The sequence below is a fragment of the Panthera tigris genome, chromosome D4 (genome assembly GCF_018350195.1).
Source record: "Panthera tigris isolate Pti1 chromosome D4, P.tigris_Pti1_mat1.1, whole genome shotgun sequence".
NCBI lineage: Eukaryota > Metazoa > Chordata > Mammalia > Carnivora > Felidae > Panthera > Panthera tigris.
In genome coordinates, this window is record NC_056672.1 from 61,879,665 (window position 1) to 61,903,449 (window position 23,785).

The 23,785-nt window shown below is 39.0% G+C and overlaps 1 protein-coding gene across 11 annotated transcripts in view; it reads left to right on the forward strand.

Moving 5' to 3' along the window:
• Nucleotides 1-23,785, forward strand: part of INVS (inversin) — a 172,465-nt gene that overhangs the window by 98,156 nt on the left and 50,524 nt on the right. For 10 of the 11 annotated variants that reach the window (XR_006210653.1, XM_042964745.1, XM_042964746.1 and 7 more), the window contains 7 exons: nucleotides 2,119-2,286; nucleotides 6,631-6,811; nucleotides 9,279-9,388; nucleotides 12,713-12,884; nucleotides 16,881-17,036; nucleotides 17,538-17,767; nucleotides 21,732-21,838. Coding sequence is in view for 10 of the 11 variants with exons in the window: in XM_042964745.1 (XP_042820679.1) it covers nucleotides 2,119-2,286; nucleotides 6,631-6,811; nucleotides 9,279-9,388; nucleotides 12,713-12,884; nucleotides 16,881-17,036; nucleotides 17,538-17,767; nucleotides 21,732-21,838 (1,124 nt within the window). In the remaining variant the exon portion in view is untranslated. Of the gene's footprint in view, nucleotides 1-2,118; nucleotides 2,287-6,630; nucleotides 6,812-7,128; nucleotides 7,164-9,278; nucleotides 9,389-12,712; nucleotides 12,885-16,880; nucleotides 17,037-17,537; nucleotides 17,768-21,731; nucleotides 21,839-23,785 lie in introns of those variants that run through there. The other variant, XM_042964753.1, reaches the window with a different exon arrangement.

Sequence of the window (23,785 nt, forward strand, 5' to 3'; positions counted from 1 at the left end):
ACACGCTACAACATGGATGAATTTGGAAGACATTATGCTAAGTGAAAGGCTGGGAACAGGTGGAAATTGGGAATTACTGTTAAATGGGTATGGAGTATAGTTTAGGAAGATGAAAAGGTTCTGGGGGTGGAAGGCGCCGAAGTTGCACAGCTTTGGGAATGTGCTTAATGCCATTGCACTGTACATTTAAAAACAGTTAAAATGATAAATTGTGTTATGTACATTTTATCACAGTAAAAAAATAATAATTACTAGAAAAAAATTGCTTAAAGATGTAGAAAGTACAATCCCAAACTTTGTACTATTAGATCCAACAGATCTAGTGTTACCTTTCAGTAAACATATTCCGAGCAAACATAATATAACAAAAGAATTACAGAAACTGTATATGTTGTTTATTGAAAATGTGGCTATAGGGGCACCTGCCTGGCTCAGTGAGTAGAGCATGAGACTTTTGGTCTTGGGGTTGTGAGTTCAAGCTCCACATTGGGCATAGAGCCTACTTAAAAAAAAGAAGAGGGGCACCTGAGTGGCTCAGTCGGTTGAGCGTCCAACTTCAGCTCAAGTCATGATCTCACAGTTCGTGAATTTGAGCCCTGTGTCAGGCTCTGCGCTGACAGCTCAGAGCCTGGAGCCCGCTTCTGGTTCTGTGTCTCCCTCTCTGTCTGCCCCTCTCCCGCTCACGCTCTGTCTCTCTCTCAAAAATAAATAAGCATTTAAAACAATTAAAAAGAAGAAGAAGAAAAAGAAGAAGAGGAAGAAGGAAGAAAATGTAGCTATAGGAAATTATTTTCTATTATATTTGTGACTATTTTTGTTCTACAGTCATTACTAAATAAAAAGTAATGAGTGACTCTTCGTATTAAATGCCTGTAGGTGCACTGTACGTAAATTCCACATATGTCAACAGTTAAAGTTTTTAGTGTAGCAAGTGAGCTTGGTTCCTACTGGCGAATGATCTGATTCTAGACTGGATTGATGATACTGCTGTTCATAAGAGATAATGTACAGCCCAACCATTTCTTTGTGTTTGCTCAGTGACTCTTTTAATACAGAGACCAGTCTTACTGTGGTTTGTTGATGAGAACGGCAGAGGGGATTTTAAAGCAATGCCAACAAGTTCAGGATGTTCATTTAAAAAAAATCTTTTTCCACGTTTATTTATTTTTGAGAGAGAGAGAGTGTGTGAGTGCATGAGTGGAGGAGGGGCAGAGAGAGGGGGAGTCAGAAGTCAGAGGGGGGAGTCACAGCAGGCTCCAGGCTCTGAGCTGTCAGCACAGAGCCTGACGCAGGGCTTGAACCCACAAACCGTGAGATCATGACATAAGCCCAACCAACTGAGCCACCCAGGTGCCCTTATTTCTTTCTCTAAGGAAGCTCCACGCCCAGTGCGGAGCTCGAGGTCATGACCCAAGATCAAGAGTTGCATGCTCTTCCTGCTGAGCCCGCCAGGTGCCCCAACAGGATGTTCACTTTTAACTTTTATCCAAAATAAAGCCAATGTCGCTGTATTTGCAACATGTATCTTAACATCAGTAGTAAGTCTAACAATTTATCCTATAAAATTATAGTTAAATTTAAATTTGTACTTTGATATAAGAAATGGATTCCAAATCCATGATTTCCTATGCATGGATCTTCTTTTTGATAGATACTGAAATTCAAAACATTCTATCAAATTCTTAAAATGCTTGGTGCGATATCAAGATTGTTACTTACTTTGTTGATAGTTATTCATAAACTACCGGCCTGCTTTTCTTTTTCTCAGTATTACCACTGATTAGTACCTGATGACGTAAATGCCTGTCATGATTAAGAGGTCAGACTGCCTCTTCAGACTGCCTCTTCAGACTGCCTCTTCAGACTGCCTGGATTTAAATCTCAATCCGGCCGCTTACTACCTTCATACCCCTGAGCAGAGCACTCATCCACCTTGTGCTCCCTTTCCTCATCAGTCACATGCAGAATCAAGAGTACTCATTGCCTAGAGTTATCACGATGACTATATGAGGTAAAATACAGAAAGCTCTTACAACAGTGCCCGTCACACAATAAAAGCTTGGGGGAAATCTGTTGTGTTACTGTTGCTGTGTTTCTGAGCCTCTCGCGATTTTGCAGCAAACGGCTCTACATTGGAGTGCCTATTACAATAACCCGGAGCACGTGAAGCTGCTCATCAAGCACGATTCCAACATCGGGATCCCTGACGTCGAAGGCAAGATCCCACTTCACTGGGCAGCTAACCACAAAGATCCCAGTGCTGTTCATACGGTGCGATGCATCCTGGTGAGTACGGTGGTGCTGCTGGCCCCGGGTGGCCTTGCTGACAAACAACTTTTTTGTTATGAAATAGCCAGTATACGAAAGCGTATATACGACACACAAACAAATTATGAACCAGAAGAAACAAAACAGACACGTGAACCCATCACTCAAGAAATAGAACACGGTAGTGCTGCTATGCTGCTATTTAAGACCACACAGAATTTCTGACATGCCGGTTTCCAAATACATCCTCTCTACTTAAGCCACACTTGCCCTGTCCCCCATCAACTACTCTCCTGAATTTGTATTTATCCTTCCCTGGCTCTGTTTTATACTTGTGCCTATTAAACACTGCGTAGAGATATCTGTAAAATGCTTGTAAGACATAAAGAATACAAGGGGCACCTGGGTAGCTCAGTCCATGGAGCGCCCAACTCTTGATCTCAGGGTCATGAGTTCAAGCCCTGTGTTGGGCATGGAGCCTACTTTAAAAAACAAAAAAGTTGTAAAGAATATAGAAACCACAAATATTCATGTACTCATCTCTGAGCATAAGAACAAGTACATTAACCGTTACCTTTGAAGTTCCCTGGGTACCTCCCAACACCATTCTGTTCTTCCCCTTTCTGAGAGGCAGCCACTATCCTCAATGTTGTGTTTATATTCCTGATTTTCATTATAGTGTTACCACATATATTCGTATCCCTAAACACTACATTGTTTCATTTTTGATGCTTTTGAATTCTGTATACATGGAATCACATTGAATGTATTCTTTTGCAACATGCTTTTCTTGCTCAATATTATGCTGGTGATTTTATGTATGTTGCTGTGTATACCTATAATATATTATTTTTTGCCATTATGTAGTATTCTATATTTTCTGAACAAGCCATACATTATTCAGTTATTCACAGACATTTGGAACTATTTCTATTTTTTTTTGCTACTTAAAAATAGTGCTGCTTTATGGGGTGCGTGGGTGACTCAGTCAGTTGAGCGTCCAACTCTTGGTTTCGGTTCAGGTCATGATCTCACAGTTTCGTGAGTTCAAGCCCCATGTCTGGCTCTGTGCTGGCAGTGCAGAGCCTGCTTGGGAATATCTCTCTCTTCCTCTCTCTCTGCTCTTCTCCGACTCATGCTGTCTCTTTTTCTCTCAAAATAAATAAATAAACTTAAAAAAATGAAAATAATACTGCTTTTATTTAAAGTGATTTCTATAGCCAGCATGAGGCTTGAACGTGAGTTCAAGGGAGATCAAGGGTCGAGTGCTCTATTGACTGAGCAGTCAGGTGCCCCTGAACTTTTATTATTTTTTGTTAGTGTACCTAAGACGTATGTTTAACTGGTAGTTGCAGGTACATGGAAACGCAGTTGATATTTTTGTTCATTGAATATGAATCTAACCAACTTGCTTATTAATTTTTATTACTTTCTTATTAATTTTGAATATTTATCAGTGGATTCTTTGAGGTTTCTAATCAGTGCTTCTCAAATTCCAGCTTATAAGCTATGGTAGTCTAATATTTAGTCCTATTTGCTTGTAACACACAAATTAGACTTTAAAAGATAATATTCTTTTGTATATGCAATAGTTATTTCTATCTGCATGTTAACTGATTCCTTTGCTCTGCATTTCTCCTTGAATCTCAAGTTTTCCTTCTGGAGTTAATATCTTACTTCCTGAAATATAATTCTAAGAACTCCCTTTAGGGATCTACCTTTAGGGTAGATGTATTGGTGGTGAATGCTCTCTGCTCTTAAGAATATCTACATTTCAGTGCGTCTGGGTGGCTCAGTAGGTTAAGCATCTGACTCTTGATTTGGGCTCAGGTCATGATCTCAGGGTTCGTAAGATTGAGCCCCATGTCAGGCTCTGCGCTGAGAGAGAAAGCCTGCTTAGGATTCTCTCTCTCCCTCTCTTCCTGCCTCTCCCCTGCTTGTACGCATGCTCTCTCTCGCTCTCTCTCTCTCTCTCTCAAAACAAATAAACATTTTTTAAAAAGGAATGTCTACATTTCTACCATGCTCTTGAATATATAGTTTTTCTGTATACACACTTCTAAGTACTTCTTTTTCTCTACTCTTTCAGGCTTTTCTGCTGCCTTCTGCCTTTCATTGTTCCTGTGGAGCATTCTGTATTGGTGTAAATGTCACTGCTTTAGAGATTATTTATCTTTTCTCATAGGCTGCTTTTACATTCTTGTCTGTGTGGCATTCTGCAGTTTCACTACAGTGTGTCCGGTGGGGGCGGGGGGAGGTTCTTTTGTTTGGGGGGTGGTTTTTTTGTTTGTTTTTTGGTGCATTATTTTGGTTTTTGGTTTTGGGGTGTTTTTTGTCATGTTTGGTGTATACTATCAATTCATGTCCATTCCGGAAAATATATAGCTATTATCTCTTCCGATATTACTTCTCTTGGGGCACCTCGGTGGCTCAGATGGTTAAGCATCCGACTTCAGCCAGGTCATGATCTCGTGGTTCGTGAGTTCGAGCCCCACATCGGGCTCTGTGCTGACAGCTCAGAGCCTGGAGCTGCTTCGGATTCTGTGTCTCCCTCTCTCTCTGCCCTTCCCCCACTCACACTCTCACTCTGAAAAAATGGATACACATTAAAAAAAATTAAATATTACCTCTCTTTCATTCTCTACACTCTTGCCTTTATGGTCCCAGTTACACATATTTTAGACATTTTTATTTTATTCTCCACGTCTTGTCTGTCTTACCTTCCATCTTCTTGCCATATTCTGGGTAATTATATCAAACACGCCTTCCAGTTTACTCAGCCTTTCTTCAGCTGAGTCCACTCTCTCGTTTGCCCTATTCATTGCTCAATCTGATATTTTTACATCTAAAAGTTCTTTTTGTTGTTTCTTGTTTTTTAAGTCTGCCTCGTCATTTTGATAGTTTTTTTTTACCTTATTCACCTTTTATTTCATTTTTAATTTTTTTACATGTTCATAGATAGTTATTTTATATTCTTTATGTGTCAACTCCAGTATCTGGAGTCCTTGGAGGATACTTGTCACTCATCGTATCTTGTTTCCTCACAGATTTGGCTTTTTTTTTTTTTCCTTGTAAACACATCTTAGTCCTTTGGAGACTCAAAGGCCTAAAATGCCACCATGGTAAAATTCTACTACTTTTTTTGAAGTGTTTAAAATACCTTTCATACTTTTTTTTTTTAATATATAAAATAGGATGACCACACAGGCAACTCTAAACTTGTGTGGCCTTTCAGAGAGTTCTCAGGTTGGGGCAGGAAGGCTTGGCTTTGGCTGTGACCTAATCTAAGAAGGGATATGACCTTGAGTGAAGCAACTGTCTTTAGCTGAAGCAATTGTAAAAGTCTGACAGTTGAGGGTCATCTGCTGGCAGCACTCACAGCAGCTAGGGAAATAAATCCTTTATTCTTGAAAGGGGACCTCGCAGTAGATACAAAGACCTAGGAGAAAAATGAGTAAATGTGAACTGTCAATTCAAACAGAGCAGCCAATAAGCATATGATAAAACGCAACCTCATTCATAAAATAAATAAAATTAAAACATCAGCAAAATGCTTGCATTCCTGTAAGGGGGGAAAAAATGTAGTAAGCTTGATAATACCAAAGGGTTAATTTGTGCCAGCATGTGGGGAAATAAAAACTTTTACACATTGTCCTGGATGTGTTAATTAGTGTAACCATTTGGAGAGCAGTTTGATAATACGTAATTGATAATGTAAATATCCTTGTACCCAGAAAGTCCCCTTCTAGGTGTCTGGGCTAGAGGAAAATCTCACACATGTGCTACAAAGGGACATGTAAAGGAAGCATGTTCATTGCAGCATTATTGTTAGTAATGGAGCAACTGTAAATAACCTAACTGTCCCTCACAAGAAGAATGGATAAGTAAATTGTGACTTAACAAATGAACTAGTATCGACATGGACACCCAAAAGTATAGTGTTGAAGGAAAAAAACTGCCAAAGGATATACATAGTATAAACTCAGAGGTATAAATATTGAAAGCACACATATATAATTTACGTATTGTTTATGGATGCATACATATGGAACAAAAGTATAAAACATACAGCTTTAGCCGAATCCATAACAGGTACAAAAGCGCGTTAGGCAATATATTGACACCTATTTAATCTGGATAGTCAGTAATGGTACTTATTATATCTTTTCTGCATTTTTTATAGTTAAACATGACAAGAAATTTTTAAAGGTTTAGAACGTATACTTTTTTTCTGAGTTTTATCACTTGTGCTAACAGAGAATGAATATACAGGTTTAGAAAATGGCTCAGCTCATGCTTATGTCAAATGTGATTCACTGAGAATTCCACGTGTGTCTGAAGTCTCTGGTTTCTTCAAAATAGGACGCTGCTCCCACGGAGTCCTTACTGAACTGGCAAGACTACGAGGGTCGGACACCTCTTCACTTTGCGGTCGCTGATGGGAATGTGACAGTGGTTGATGTCTTGACCTCATATGAAAGCTGCAATATAACGTCTTACGACAACTTATTTCGAACCCCACTTCACTGGGCAGCTTTGCTAGGTGAGCTGTCAGTCAAAGGATCAACGGTAGGAGGAACTACAATGAGTACCAGAAACTTTCTATGGCTTCCCTTCACCTGTCAGCTTCCACCTCCTGTTTAATTAATTTAAGGGTTTTTTTTTTTTAATTTTTAAGTTCATTTATTTCTTTTGAGAGAGCGCGCGGGCACACGCACGCATGCGCATCTGCACATGCACACTTGCACATGCGCACAAACGGGAGGAGCAGAGACCATCTCCAGCGGTCTCTGCCTGTCAGCGCAGAGCCCACACTGGGCTCGAATCCCTGAACCCTGAAATCATGACCTGAGCTGAAATCAAGAGTTGCGTGTTTAACTGACTGAGCCACCCAGGTGCCCTTAATTTAATTTTTAGTTGCTATGTGGCATCTTCTATCCCTCTGTTGTATGCTTAAATTTTAGTAATATAAATGTATTCTCTGTTATATATCGGTTTCAATTTCAACATCATATCTTAACACGTTTTTATTTTAAGAGTAATGTACATTCATTGACAAATGTAAATATAAAATAATCTTCACATTCAATGCTTGTGTATTTGGGGAGGAGGGCTTTAATTTTATGTTTGTGCCAATACTATGATATGTGATTTTTTTCCTTCATATTTTCCTGATATCCCTTTTACTTAACCTTTTTGGGGATCACTTTGTTAGGTGAGAGAGTGCAAGAATGTGTCTGTGTCTGGCTTTGGAGGGCATGTAATCTGAGAGTCTTTGTCTTTCAGTGAAGGAGTTTTACCCATTAATAGTCACTATTATAAGATATATGATTTGGTCTTTTTTCTGCTATTCTGTTCTTTGAGTATTATTGATGTTTTGGGGTTTTTTTCCCCCTGCCTTTTGGTATATAGATTAGGTTTGTTGTTATTTGGTTTTGAATTGCCTAGTGTTTTAGGAGAGTTTTAGGTTCTATTAGTGTTTACTTTTAAATTTATCGAAAACTTTTTAAAACATAAGTCAGAGTTAAAAGCAAAACTGCATCTATTGATTTCCACCGAATTTAAAATGAGGAATTTAGCATGCCTTTACTTATCGCTTTTTTAGTATTTGTTAACATGATCTGAAGTTTTCCCCAGTTATTATTGCAGGCTTAGTTTTTAAATTACACGTTGTGTCTTTTCAGAATACTTTTTGCATTTGCATTCTGTCTTATTATCAGATTTATAATTATTATTTAGATTTCACTTCAATGTGCAGTTTCATCCCTCTCTCTTTGTCTGGTGCATTCTGGGAGGACTTCGCAAATTCGTCTCCAGGTCACTAAAGTGACTTTTTGTTCCCTAGTTCTGTTTTCTTTCTGACTCTCATAGATTGTATTTTAGGCTGTATTTTGATTCCCTTCCCACATCCCAATTTCTTTGTATCTCGGCTTTTTTCCTTTTCGCCTCCTTCCATCACCTTTGCGTTTCAGATTATTTCCTTCTTAGGATATTCTGTTTCGTTCCATTGAGGACATCTCTTTGCCCAAGTCAAGGATGCCAAACAGTTTCCTGAGTTTTTCCTCTGGACCCTTCTCTAGATCATGTTATGAGGTATGCGTTTCGTCTCCTGATGGTGTTCCTATTTCCCTGTCCTATAGTGTATTTTCATACTGCCTTTACAGAATTTTTCTCCTTATCTTTCAAACAAGATGACATGTCTCAGTAGTCTGCCTGTGATCTCACTTTGCCCACCTCAGAACTCCGTCTGCGTCATACCTGGGAGCAGGTCTGTGAGCACAACTCCCACCCACATTCCCCTTTTCTGCCTGCTTTTCTCCTGCGGTGTGTCCATGTTCTTCTGCTGCCCGGGTCCCCAGAACATGGAAGCAATAGAATGCATGATATTCAGGCCTCCCAAATATGCCGCTACCATGTTTGTTCATTCTTTGATCCTTTCTATAGCTCTTCACTTGCGGAAACCACATCCCCCAGAATGCACTGCAGAGTATTTTCTCTGCCACCACCTCATCATTCCTGCCACACATTTTCTGGGATTTGAAATCACCACCTACTGTGAAAAAAGTGGAGGTGGGAGGGTAGAGCGGACTGATAGGAGGCCTCAGAGGTTACAAGAGGCTCTACTATACTTTGTCCTCCCGAAAAGCTGTGCGGTTCTGATCAGCTGTACAGTGGGACCTGGATACTAGGGACCCTGGTGGCTGACAGGGGCTGGCTTCCCTCCTGTTTTTAATGGACAGTTTTATAAAACAGAGCGAGGGAATGCAGTGGGCTGATACCTAATATACTCTTTCTCAATCTAGCAATTGTAATTCATATCATTTCCTTTCTGATTGAATCATTAAGATTTCAGTGTTGTAAGTGTTCGCCTTTGTTCTACGTGATCATAGTATTTTAGTGAGAAGTTAGAAGAAGCTATACTGGGGGCCACTATTCAGAAAACTTTCCTTAAAATAGGTTATAAATTAACTAGTCCTTTTACGTGATAACTGCCTTGTGTCTACTTTCAGGCCATGCACAGATTGTCCATCTCCTTTTAGAAAGAAATAAATCTGGAACCATCCCATCCGACAGCCAAGGAGCAACACCCTTGCACTACGCAGCTCAGAGTAACTTTGCCGTAAGTAAAATGTGACAGTTATCTTTTTGCATAATTACATGTTTATTTTGACATAATTACAAATTCATATGCAGTCATAAGAAATAAAACAGCTAGATCCCATGTACCCTTCAGCCACATTTACCCCAAAGGTAACAGCTTACAAAGTATGAAACAGTATCATAAACAGGAAATTGACATTCCTACAATCCACTCACCTTATTCACATTTCAGTTTTACACGTACTAGTGTTTGTGTTTGTGTAGTGATTATATTTTAACAATTGCTCAGACTGTTAACTCTGACTGTAAAGCAAGGGATAGTTGTAAGTCATGTGAAATTTTAACACAGTTTTTATATTAACTGTTCAGTGTAACATTTTGTTCTATGTAAGTATGTTTCATCTTCTGGTTAATTTTATGGCACTAAGGTTTTATATACATTTAGTGTTCAAGTATTTTCTTTGTGTGGCAAGGCCTTAGAACTGGTCTAACCTTGGCTGGGATCCTGACTCTGCCATCGGCTGGCTGTATGACCTGGCACAAGTTTCTTAGCTTCCTAAGCCTTAGTTTCTTCACATGTAAAATGAGGATAATTATACCTTTCCTTTCAGGATTGTTGTAAGAATCAGAGAAAATTTGTGCCCAGTGCCTAGTGTAGTTCTTGGTACAGAGCAGGGACTCAAGAAATGCAATGCATTCTTACTATTGCTAGTGCTAATAATTTTGTGTATTATATAGCTGAGAAAGCAAAAATGTGAATTATTTCTAAAGATATTGAATATTATTAATAATTCTTCCCTTGCCACCCTTTACAGTTTTACAAAGCACTTTTGCATCCTTTATGTCCCTCAGTCCAGCCCGTAACATAGCAGCTAGGCTGTTTCAGCTTCCTGAGTAAGTGGCCTCCAAGAACTAGAGACTTATCCAAAAAGGCACATGTCAAAGCAGTCAGAGTTTATTTTACTGTATTCTGCATGGGTGTGTGTAGTGGAAACTTTGGTTACATTCAATTATAAGAATGTGGGCATCTGAGTGGCTCAGTCACTTAAGTGTCCGACTCCTGATTTCGGCTCAGGTCATGATCTCATGGTTGGTGGGTTCGAGCCCCACATTAGGCTCTGCACTGAGGGTGCAGAACCTACTTCGTATTCTCTCTCCCTTTCTCTCTGCCCCTCCCCTGCTTGCTCTCTCTCTCTCTCTCTCTCTTTCAAAATAAACAAACTTAAAAACGTTATAAGAATGCCATCATCAGCATAGTGTAACCCTATCTTCCTGACCTTCCCAAATGCACCACTGAATAAATTTAATGCTCAGATTCCTAAAATATCTTATTTTCCCATCGTTCTTTGTCTCTGGTACCTAGAGCAACTATAGCTATGGTCTCTCCTTCCTGGCATTTCTATAAATGTATCACCTAGACTTTTGGCAAACCATTATCTTCTATTGTCTCCCATTATTCTATTGTCTCAGAAAAAGACAAAGTATATTCTGAAGAGGAGCCCTTTCTTGTTACAGATAGATAAGAAATTCATTGGCCCAGCCTATTAAACCTACGGAAATCAGAACTCGATTCATATTTCAACGCAAGCCTGTGAGAGGACATGGTATCCCTAACTTAAAGAGGAAGAAACCAAGGTTTCAAGAGATTAAATGACTTGCCCAAGATCTTGAACCCACATCTTAGACTCCAAATTTAACATGTGCACAGATACCAGCAATTAAGTGACTAAGCTACTGGGAATAAGGAAGAATGGCAGAACATTATGGGCGTTTATCCAAAGAAATACTTGCTCTGGATAATCTGCCAATTACAGAGATGATTTTTTAATAATTATGCAAATCTCCTAAGCTCAGTTTCAAGCCCCTTGATCTCCTTGGACTCTGTTAACCCACAGGAGGCTATAAGTCCCTTTTTAGAAAATAATAACAAAAATCCACAAACCTCTGTGAACATTCATCATTAAGAAAACATACTCAACAAGGAAATGTTTACAAATTAGTAAAAGAAAACAGACCAAAAAATTACCAAGTTTTAAAATCCACTTGTTTATTCCAATCTTGTGTGTACTAAGCATACACAGTAGATCCTAAGAGCACTCCACTCTAACGCCTCAGTAGCTCAATATGAGTTTTAACACTAGGAAGAGGTGTATACAGTGGCATATGGTGTATACAGTGGAAAGGGTGCTGTGATTTAGCTCTGGACTCCACTCCTGTATCTACCACCAGTGTTTGTATGACCTTGAACCCAAATTTCTTCATCTGGGAATGAAGGGCTGCCCTTGAATTTCTTCTTGCTTTAGAATATTGAGCATCAACACTTAGACACTTTGGGCCAGCTCACAACCTCCAGAATTTTTTTTTTTCCTGAAACTATTTTACTTCCATTCAAGCTAAAGTTTCTATGATCTCCCTAAATGTGTGTAAGCATCTGAGGCTTAAGGAAAGAGGCAATTTAGAAAGCTGTGAATATTAACCCCCATTAAAATTGTCAGGCCCTGTTAGGATTATTGCAGGTCCTAATTTTAGTGTGATTCCATAGAGGAAGGACCTGGAATATAGGACTTGATAAATAAATATCTGTTTAAATGAACTGAACACTGCATTTGTCAGTAGTTACACATCATTATTCAGTAAGTGCATTAAATATTTTTTTAATTATAGTGGCAAAACACACAACAAGAGAATGTATGAGGCATGGCTGAGTATACAGGTCTCTGCATGTAAAATGTCCAAGAAAAACCTATGTTTTAATGTTGGTCATGACACTGAATATTTGAGTGTTTTAATTTTTTTTTTAACATTTGTTCATTTTTTGAGAGACAGTGAGACAGAGCATGAGTGGAGGAGGAACAGAGAGAGAGAGGAAGACACAGAATCCAAAGCAGGCTCCAGGCTCTGAGCTGGAGCACAGAGCCCGACGCGGGGCTCGAACACACGAACTGTGAGATCATGACCTGAGCCAAAGTCAGACGCTTAACTGACTGAGCCACCCAGGCACCCCATGATTCTTTTAACCATCACTTCATCTCTCAAAGAGTGACCTATAAAGTTTTCAAACTTGATTGTGGATGTTCATCCTCAATTATGAGGATGTTGAATGAGGGAGTTAGGTTGTGTGTTTGAAATGTATGGAAACTAAAACTAATATATAAAGAAAGAGGATTGTTACTTTCAATGGAAATTGTGGTTTCATTATTCATAAAAAAGATAATTTCATTTGATTCGAAAGCAGGGAAAAAATACTTCGCATCTTAGAGGAAGTCACATATAACACTGGCTTTATTACCATAGAAAATGCTACCCTCTTGTCTCAATTTTTTTTAATCAAGTTTTCTTACAGGAAACAGTTAAAGTATTTTTAAAACATCCTTCAGTGAAAGATGATTCAGACCTGGAAGGAAGAACATCCTTTATGTGGGCTGCTGGAAAAGGCAGTGATGATGTCCTTAGGACTATGCTGAGTTTAAAATCTGACATTGATATTAACATGGCAGACAAATACGGAGGTACAGGTAAGAACTGGGAGACTTGTTCCATTTGCTTTCTTTAGGGTTCCAAAGTGTATAGGTGCCCTACAAGTTGTACAGTAATGCCTGAAATCATTGTTCCTAATCTAACATTGTTTGACTTCCATTGGCACATTTTAAGTTTAGGTTACCAGGATATCACTCCAAAAGCTTTATTTCCTCCAAGTTTGATGGCTCAAATTAGCCTATGTTTCTACCAGGTGAATGGTGGCATTTGGTTTAAAAGCCTGATTGCCCCTTAAACATGATTATGAGAACTCTTCATGTCGTTTATCTTGGTATAAAAAAAATAAATAAATAAACCTGTACTTAAACTATGCATATTTAGTAGTTATCGATCATACTTCAAAAATACAGGATTATATTTTAAGGAATGCACATATCTATGTATGTCTCATTTAATGTGCTCTTTTCTCAGATTTGAAGAGCATCACCTCCTCCCAAATCTCCCATTTTAGAGATAACCCCCACATGACTCTTGAAGCTTCAGAGCTTCACATTAGATTTGCATCCAAAGCTTTCAGTAGATCCTTCTTTCGCTCTCTTTTTCTAAGAAGAGGCCCCTTTAACTGTGTGTTGGCTAATAAGAAAGGTATGAATTTTTTAGCTTTCGTTGTCAACTTGGAAGTCTCTACCTTGGGTACTATATCCTAATTACAAGTCAGAAAAAGAAAGAAAATCGCACATTAGCACAACACAGACCAGAATAAAAACTCAGCTACAAGCTTCTCAGTGTTTTCTTACTTGTGGAAACACAGTAGAGCTGTTTGCACCCACCAGAACTACTGATGTGGCACTTGGTGGGGAGGCAGGGTTATACCTAACAATCTCCCTCTCTATCCCTATGCCACCACCCCTTCTAAACTGTTTTTTAAAGAGTTTTAGGTAATATCAATTTTAATAAAGACTTTAACTGTCAAGAGTATTTCTTTATCAGCACTTCACAGTAGACCTTAAGCTTCTTCTTTTTTTACTTTTTAACTTGTTTTATTTTTTATTTTTTTAAATTTCCATCCAAATGAGTTAGCATCTAGTGCAACAATGATTTCAGGAGTAGATTCCTTAGTGCCCCTGACCCATTTAGCCCCTCCCCCCTCCCACAACCCCTCCCGTAACCCTCAGTTTGTTCTCCATATTTATGAGTCTCTTGACCTTAAGCTTCTTAAAGAGGGGTATATTGCAGACATGATATGTGGGACATTGAATTTATAAATGGTCTGAACGTTTCATTTTTTGTCAGACTCCCATTAGTATGCAGGCTTTCACTCCATCACTAGCTTTTCTTTTAGTTTAACTTTGTCGTGTATTTTAATAAAGTATGGGCAAGGATACTTCCATCCTTTTGACCAAAGGTGTCTTTCTGATGTGCCCCATGGTTGGAGTTCAGACATAACTTCTTCTCAGATTCGTCAGTTCCCTGGCTCTTTCTCTTAAGGGGATTTTATTATATGTTAGACATGCCTTCCTGCCATTTCTCTTCTACGAGAGTGAGTTTGTCTCCATCATCCCTCTACAGGGTTGTTTTTGCTTCCCATGAAAGAAGAGTTCTCATCAACATGCAACATACAGACATTATTTGGATCTTCATTCAAATAAACTGAAAAAAAAATATAAAACCATCAGGAAAATATGGGCATTATCTGTGTATTCAATATGGCGGAATTTTTGCTAATGTTTTTTAGATATGATAACGGGACTCTCCTGTCTTTGACATGCCAGGGCCGGGGCTCTGCAGACCACATTTCCCCCTTTGCCAGCAGGTGCCCTGCTAGAATCCACCCATAAGGGGCAGTAAAGAGAAACTAGAAGCTAGAAGAATGGGATTACACCTTCCTGTTTGCTTACTATTCTTGTTTTGGTTTCCTGTTCCTGTCAGCATCACCCTAGTCAGTCTTCTTCAACACAGCAGTGATAGTTTGTTCCAGTGGTGATGGTTAATTTCTTGCAATTTCTCCAACACTCACAGTACCAGCCCCAGAGCACCAACACCAGTCAAGCAGAGCCCTGCTCAGAGGTCTGAGTTTCCACTCCACAGGGCTCCTCTTCTAGGCTTTTAGGTTTTAGCAATTCCATCTTCTTCTTTATGTTCCCCTAGTCCTAGAATTGCTGGCTGTCTTCTGCATTTACTACCTCTGTGATACCTCAGTGTTTCCTTTTTGCTTTTTCAATTCTTCAATCCATAACTAACACATGTGCTCACAAGCCGGGGGGGGGGGGGGGGTGGGGGGGGCGCAGAGAGAGGGAGAGAGAGAATCCCAAGCAGGCTAGGCATTGTAAGCGCAGAGCTGGAAGCAGGTCTCAACCTCACAAACCGTGAGATCATAATCTGAGCCAAAATCAAGTCCAGTGCTCAGCCAAGTGAGCCACCCAAGTGTCCCTAAATTATATTTTAAATCTTTCTGCTTCTCTTCATCTCCACTCCTGCCACCCTAGCTCAAGCCACCATCATTTTTTACTGAGTCTTCTTCAATAGTGTTAGCTGGTCTCCCTGCTTTCATTCTAACCTACTACAGTGCCTTCTCTTCAGAGCAGCTAGAGCAATCTGATTAAAGCACAAGTCAAATACTATCACTCACCTATGTAAAGTCCGTCAGTGTCTTCATCACTGGGCCCTATGTGGCCACTTATACCTGGCCTTCTCTACCTTTCCGACTTACTTGCCTTTATTCGTTGTGCTGCAGCTTCCTAGCCTTCCTTAAACACATAGATTCACTCCTGCCCTTGGATCAACTGTTCTCTTTGCCCAAACTCCTCCCTCTAGAGATCTCTACATTGCTCTCTCTTTCTTTATGATTCAGGTCTCAACTTCAATATCAGCTCCTTAGCAAGGCTTTCCATCATCATCCGTTAAAGTGGTCTCCTAGTCACTCTGCATATCAAGGTACCTTTTAATACTCCCATTATACCATCTGTCACCATCTGACACTTTCTTGCTTATCCATTCCATTTTTATTTTGCTTCTCCTACTAGAACGTAACCTTATGTATTTTGTTCTCTGCTGAATTCCCACCCTTATGTTAATACCCAGCCCGTAGCAGGTTCTCAGTAAATGCCCGGGAATCTGTGTTTTTATAGGCATCCTAGGTTTGGTCCATGGATCACTCCTTATGAAAGAAACATTGTTCTAGGCATTATAGAGCCATGATACTTAGGAAGAACTGGCCCAGACCTCTAGGCCCTTATGCTGGCAAACTCAGAACTTAAGCAGTGGTGTATTTAAATAGAATTTAAAGAGTAATCCAAAGAGTAATGGCATAAGTCAAGTGCTAGAATGAAGTAACATAGGCACAGGTCAGCATAACATGAAACTCATATATAGTCAAAATGACTCTTTCAAATCCCATTTGAAGGCAGACCCCATTCCTTCTCAGGTGTTTTCTCCAATGTTGAAACAAGTTGCTGCTTCTTAAATTGGGCCCTGAGGAAATCAATGGCTTGCATTTGGAGCCATGTTGTATGAAAAATGCACTGAATACAGTGGGATGCACATACCCTCTGTACCACATGGGTATGCAGACCGATGGCAGGAATAGCATGGCTAAGCCACTGAAGGGCTGGTAGATTGACACCTCCCATTACACCAACCCTCAGGGGCAGATGTTTATTGAGTGGGTTGGTGGGCAGAATTGCCTGCCTCGTTTAAATCATTTCTCTTTTGTCATGTTTTTGTTCCCTTCCCCTCTAAGAGGGAGGAAAAGATAATAAAGTAGTAACTGAGGAAAGGAAAGCATTTCAGAGCAACAGGATGGAAAGGAAGAAACCATGAGATGAGAAAGATAGACAGGAAGGGAGGGGAAATGTGAGTAGTACATATGAATAGAAAGGAAGATTCAAATCTGTAGAAGTGAACAATAGAGAATCCTTAAGATTAAATTGCATTTAGCCAAAATGAAGACATCAGAAGAGGAAAAGATACACAGAATAAGAAAAAGGGGACGTTGTTATCAAAGAGTTCTTTGCTTTCTTTTGCTCCCTTTCCAGCATTACATGCCGCGGCCCTTTCTGGCCACGTCAGCACCGTGAAGTTATTGTTGGAAAATAATGCTCAAGTAGATGCCACTGATGTCATGAAGCACACTCCACTTTTCCGAGCCTGTGAGATGGGACACAAAGATGTGATCCAGACACTTATTAAAGGTTAGTTATTGAGAGTGCTCCTACTAAGTCTCTCTCAGAAGGTAGGAATTGTTGCATTCGCTGAAACGCTTACAGGCAGAGGGCCACCCGGGTGGACAGATGGAGGGAGGAGTGCCCACACGTACGCATACACGCATGCATGCACACATGCATGCGCACCTACACACACACACACACACACACACACACACACACACACACACGGGCGTGCACGCACGCATGCACACCCAAGCATCAGGAAACCTGAGGGCCACTCCTAGTTCCACCTGTTGGTAGTTGTGTGATTTTGGAAAAACCACTTCACCTGCCTGATCCTCAGTTTGATTTCGTGTAAACGGAAAATGACTCCTACCCTGACCAGCTTACAGGCTTGTTGTAAAAATCCAAAGCAGATAGTATACAATGCTAAGAGCAAAGCATTTAAGGGACTGCTGTTTTCAGACTCCTTTTTGATCAGTGCTCTCTATGTTCAACATTTTACTGGTATTTTTGCTTTTTCAGGTGGAGCAAGGGTAGATCTAGTGGATCAAGATGGACACTCTCTCCTACATTGGGCAGCACTGGGAGGAAATGCTGATGTTTGCCAGATCTTGATAGAAAATAAGATCAATCCAAATGTGCAAGATTACGCGGGAAGAACCCCTCTGCAGTGCGCTGCCTATGGAGGCTACATCAACTGCATGGCAGTGCTCATGGAAAACAATGCAGACCCTAACATTCAAGACAAAGAGGTAGAAATTCTAAGTCTTTTCTGTATTGTTTGCTCCAAGGTGTTTGTTTATTCTTCATTAACTAAAATAAAGTAAAACAACATTTTACCAAGTAAAGAGATCACTTATAAATTTATGTGTTAATTAAAAATGAGTCTTATTTTTCCCTGTTTTCCTTCTAGTTCTTGTCTCTATAGCCATATATAATTTAACAAAGCCATAATACAGAATGGGAATAATTTCATAACTTCTTAAAATAAACATACATGGTATATGTGTATGTATGTGTATACATACATATATGATACTTCATAAACCACATTTTTGTTTTGTTCACTTAAAATTATCACCAGCATTTTGTCCTTTGGTATATAATTTTCCACATAATCATAGATGCTGAATATTCCAAAGTTCTAAGAGCTTTATGTTTCATAACTCATTCAATTCTCACAGCAACTTTCTTTTTTTTTAATATATGAAGTTTATTGTCAAATTGGTTTCCATACAACACCCAGTGCTCATCCCAAAAGGTGCCCTGCTCAATACCCATCACCCACCCTCCCCTCCCTCCCACCCCCCATCAACCCGCAGTTTGTTCTCAGTTTTTAAGAGTCTCTTATGCTTTGGCTCTCTTTCACAGCAACTTTCTAAAGGAGTTGCTATTATTATTCCCATTTGCAGGGTAGAAAATCGAAGCTCATAGAGCTTAAATAATTACCCTAAGGTGACAACAGGGCCAGGGTTATTGTGGAGAGTCAGGATCCAAACTATGTTTGTAACCCCAGTTTTAAAATTAAATAAGTAACTTCCTATTGCTGGATAGTTTTTCGTGATATTATAAATCACATTTCATTAATCATCAAAGTGCATTTAACTTTTTTTTAATTGTATCCTTAGAATAATTTCCCCTAAGTGAGATTATTTATTATTGGTATATGAATATGATTCAGCTCTTATATATTACTGCCGAACTGCTTTCTAACCCATGTGGGTTAATATCCACTTCCCTAGCCATATAGGATTGTATTGACTTCTCTCAGTTTTGCCACTATGGACTTTTTTTGCTAGTTTAATTGTATTAAGTCTTCAAAAATACTGGCATATTATGTTTTTCCAAGCCAGAAAATATAATTTCTATTAATTCACTCAATATATATTTATCAGGATTGTTCCTATATGTGAGAGTGACATAATGAAAAATATGTAAAAAATGGTTCTTGTACCTATGTTATTAGAAATGCATCTTTTGCAATCTGTAGTATCTTCTACATTTTTTTTTACAAGTTGCTGGTTTCTTACATAAGTAGTATGCCAAGCTACTTTCTAGTGTTTTTAGGTCTTATGTACTGTTTTGGATTATGTGCATATACAGCCATATCATCTGTGAATATCATACCTTATTGAACTGTGACCTCCAATACAATGTTGAATAGAATTGGTGATAGTTAGCACCCTTAATTCATTCTGGCTTCTCAAGGGGAAAGCTTTAACTATTTCACCATTGAATATGGTGTTTGCTATAGGTTTCCTTGTATTTCTAGTTGCCAAGAATTGGGGTTTTTTATTCACAATTAGCCATTTAATTTTTGTTAGATACTATTTCTGCATCTTTCAACATGTTTTTTTTACCTCTTTGCTGTTTACATGGTGAATTAAAAGGAGTTAGGAAGTAGTTCCTCTTATTCTCCTAAAGAATTTGTGTAATACTGATATTACTTCCTTTTAAATGTTCAGAAAAATTCCCTGGTGAAGCCATCTTATCTAGAGGTATTCTTTGTGTAAAAGGTGTTAATAACTGACTCAGCATCACTAATAAATACAAGACTATTCAGATTTCTAATTATTTTCTTTTCAGCCACGGTAAGTTGCATTTTTTGAGAAATTGATCCATTTTATTAAAAATATCAAATGTTTTGCATAAGGTTGGTCACATATTCTCTTACCTTTTTTATGACTATGGGACCTATATTAATTTCCTCTTATTCATTTCATATATTGGTAATGTGTGTTGTCTCTTTTCTTTTTAAAAAAATTTTTCCATCTTATTCATCTTTTCAGAGGACTTACTGTCTTTGTTAATTTTCCATATTTGAAGTTATTTACTATTTCATTGGTGTTTACTCTTATCTTTATTATTTCCTGCCATCTACTTCCCTCAGGTTTGATTTACTATTTTTTTAAAGATTCTTTTGGTGAAAGCTTAAATCATTGATTTTTTTTTTAGTATTCACTTCCAATATATGTATTTACACATGATTCTTATTCTAAGCCTGCGTTAGCTTTATCCTGAAAGTTTGGATAAGCTGTACCATCACTGGGGCATCTGGGTGGCTCAGTCAATTGAGCATCCAACTCTTGATTTTTGGCCTAGATCATGATCACAGCGTGGGATTGAGCCCTGCGTCCGGCTCCACTCTGAGCATGGAGCCTGCTTCGGATTCTCTCTCTCTCTCTCTCTCTCTCTCTCTCTCTCACACACACAAAGTTGCACCATCACTATAATTGGGTTCAAACATTTTCTAATTTCTATTTTGATTATTGTTTGGCCCATAGATCATTTAGAAGCATATTGTTTAATATCTAGGCAGTTTGGCATTTTCTCATTATCTTTCGATTATTGATTATGTTGGTTTCCTCCTGGCTGCTAAAAAAAAATTACCACAAACTTAGTGGCTTAGAACAGCGCAAATATATTATCTTACTGTTCTGGATGTCAGAAGTCCAAAATGGGTCTCATGGGGCTAAAAATCAAAGTGTGGGCAAGATTGCATTCCTTTTGAAGACTTTAGGAAAGAATCTGTTTCCTTAATTTTTCCAGCTTCTAGATGCTGCCCTCCTTCGTTGGCTTGTGGCCCCCTTCCTCCATCCTCAAAGCTAGCAATGACTAGCTGAGTCACCCTCACACTGCATCACTCTGACACTCACTCCCCCATCTCCCTCCTTCAGTTACAAGGACCCGTATGATTACATTGGGCCTGCTCAGATCATCCAGGATAATCTCCCCATCTCAAGTTCAGCTGATTAGCAACCTTAATTCCATCTACAACCTCAATTCCCCCTCTCCAATATCATAACATAGTTACAGATTCCAGAGATTAGGATGTAGACATCTTTGCAAAAGCATGCATTTATTCTGTCTACCACACTGATTTGTAACTTCAGTTCTACTGTGGTCAGAAAGCAATCAGAATAACACAATTATTTTATTTTGTTTTATTTTATTTTATTTTATTTTACTTTACTTTATTTCAGAATTATCTTAATCCTTCAAAGTCCTTTGAGGCTTTCTTTGTGGCCCAGCCTATGATCGATTTTGGTAACCGTTCTATGTACACTTGAAAAGAATACTAATTGTGTCATAGTTGAATACAATGTTATATATCACTTAGATCAAAGTTTTTTACTGTATTGTTCAGGTCTTCTATATCTTTACTGCTCTTTTATTTATTTGTTCTATGAACTATTACAAAGGACGGGTTAAAAATCTCTCACCGTGATTATGGATTTGACCATCTCCCCTTTTAATTTTGTCATTTTTTGTTCTGTATATTTAATAGCTGTGGCATACAGATTTAGGGTTGTGATATCTTCCTCTTTGACTTCTTTAAAACTATGAAATACCCCCTTGTATCTCTGGCAATGCTTCATGCCTTCTTTATTTTTCATGGTATTAAATTTTTTTTTAAGAATACGGGTCATTTATTTTGTAGAATCTCACTCAATTGGAGTTTGCCTTATGATTCCTCATAATTAGACTTAAGTTTTACATTTTTGGTTAGAATATTATACAAGTGATATTGAATCCTTCTCGGGGTATCACCTCTAGAAACATATCGTTCCTTTTAACATAGTATTAATTTTGATCACTTGGTTAAGATACCATCCATTTTCTCCACTGTATATTTAATATTTTCCCTTTTCATAATTAAGTATGTGTCCAAAAATACCTACTCCAGATATACCTGATTTTTGTTTATGCTTATAGGGAAGAACAGCTTTGCACTGGTCCTGTAACAACGGATATCTTGATGCCATTAAATTACTGTTAGACTTTGCTGCTTTTCCTAATCAGATGGAAAATAATGAAGAAAGGTAAGCTGTTGATGAAAAGAATGTATTGTTGTTCAACTCACATCCTTTCTGCTATATGAAAAAATCTCTATATAAAAAAATATATTAAAAAATTTTATATAAAAAAAATTTAGATACTAGTTCAGAAGTAATAAGTATACTCATAAAGAAACACCACACTACAGTAAGAAATCCTAAGCCTAAAGAAAAGTGTTGATTTAGAATCATGGGATTTTAAAATTATTCAGAACTTTAGATATTACTTCTGGCAAGCTCACATTCTACAGATGAGGACACTTAGGTTCTTGTGGCTTGTAGCTGGCATAAAGTCAGGGGAGTCCTGACTGACCAGACCTAGGAATTTGGTGAGGACAGTAGAATGTGTCTTATGTTCAAGAAATTTCTCCTGATAAAGAGGTTATTATCAGTTAGTGGACAGAGGTGCCATCATGTGGCATGAAAAATAAGGAGAAGGTGAGAGGATTGAATAATGTAAGATTCAGAGTTAGGCTGGAGTTATGCCCCAGGGCCCAGGCCCAATAAAAAGGAGCAGACACAGTGTGAAGTCTAAGCAGGAGACAGTGTTGGCCATCTTGGATCTAGGAAGATTCTGAACATGTGACTTCCACACCTGAGCTCTGCCTGGCCAGGTCTGTGTTTTGGAACCATTGTTCACGGATGCTATAACTGCAGTGCTTCCTCCCATGACACCAGCCCCACCCCCATAACCACTGCCAGTTCTGTGGGAGATTTTGTGGAGAAGGGGGCACTTTTTCTAGGCCACCTGTTTGTGTCAGGAAAACTGCTCCTCCTTTCTGGGGTGAACCCCTTCATCCCTCCCACTACTTTTCAGAACCCCTCCCCATTAAAGATAGCCTCCGCCTATTATTTTCCAATTTATTTCTTTTCTGAAGTTTGTCTTCTCTGCCTATAAAGCCCTCCTGCTCTCGGAGTGCCTGCACTGCTCCGTTTATTTACCCTTACTCACAGTTCCCGCCTTTGCTGTCTGCCTTCTATCCTCACATTTACGCTGAAACAGTGTCTGAGTGGTCTCTGACAGACCCCTCATTGAGAAATCATATGTTGGTCCCCCTGTCTACTCTCATTGGCCTTTCTGCATCGCCTGGTTCTGCTGACCCCTCTTCTTTACCTTTACTGAGACTATCTTCTCCAAGCTTCTGTGACAGTTTAGTTTCCTGATTCTCTTGCAATTGTGTCTGCTCCTTCTCCATTTATTTTGGCTCCTTTTCCATTTTTTTATTTTTTAAACATTCTTCAAGGATTAGATCTTTCCTCTCAGCCCATCTCCACGGAGGCTTCAGTAATCACCTGGGTGCCGGTGAGTTCTAAATCCGTCTTTCAGACTCAGTGTCTCTCCTTGGTTCACACTGTCGTTTCCTTTTTATTACCAGCACCATTGTCTAAATCTTGCCCTCTTTGACTCATTCCCGGGACTATCGCAATGCCTCCTTGCTGTTCTGCACCCTTTGAAATTTCCCTCCTTCAGTTCATTTGGTTCCCAAGTAGCCTCCCTAAATCATATTTCTAATATAATTGTTAGTCACGTCATTCCTCATTCAAATGCAGTCCCATCTAAGAAGATTATTCTGATCCCCGAGGCAGGTGTTCCAAACAAAGCTCTCCCCCACACTGTGGGTTTGTATAGCACTTAGCACACTTCACTTTATCTGATAATTTTATGTAATCCTTTTTCTGTGTTAGCAGAGAACTCCTGAAGAGAATCGTCATCTCTGTGTTTCTCACAGTGCTTTTCAGGAAGTAAGTGCTCAGTAAATAACTTGCATTGTTGAGTTGATGCTTTCAGGCTCCCAGTAGCTTCCCCTGCCTCACACCTGCATTAGAAATTTCTAGAATTCTTTAGGGCGCCCGGGTGGCTCACTTGGTTAAGCATCCAACTCTTGGTTTTGGCTCAGGTCATGATCTCACGGCTTCGTGGATTCAAGCCCC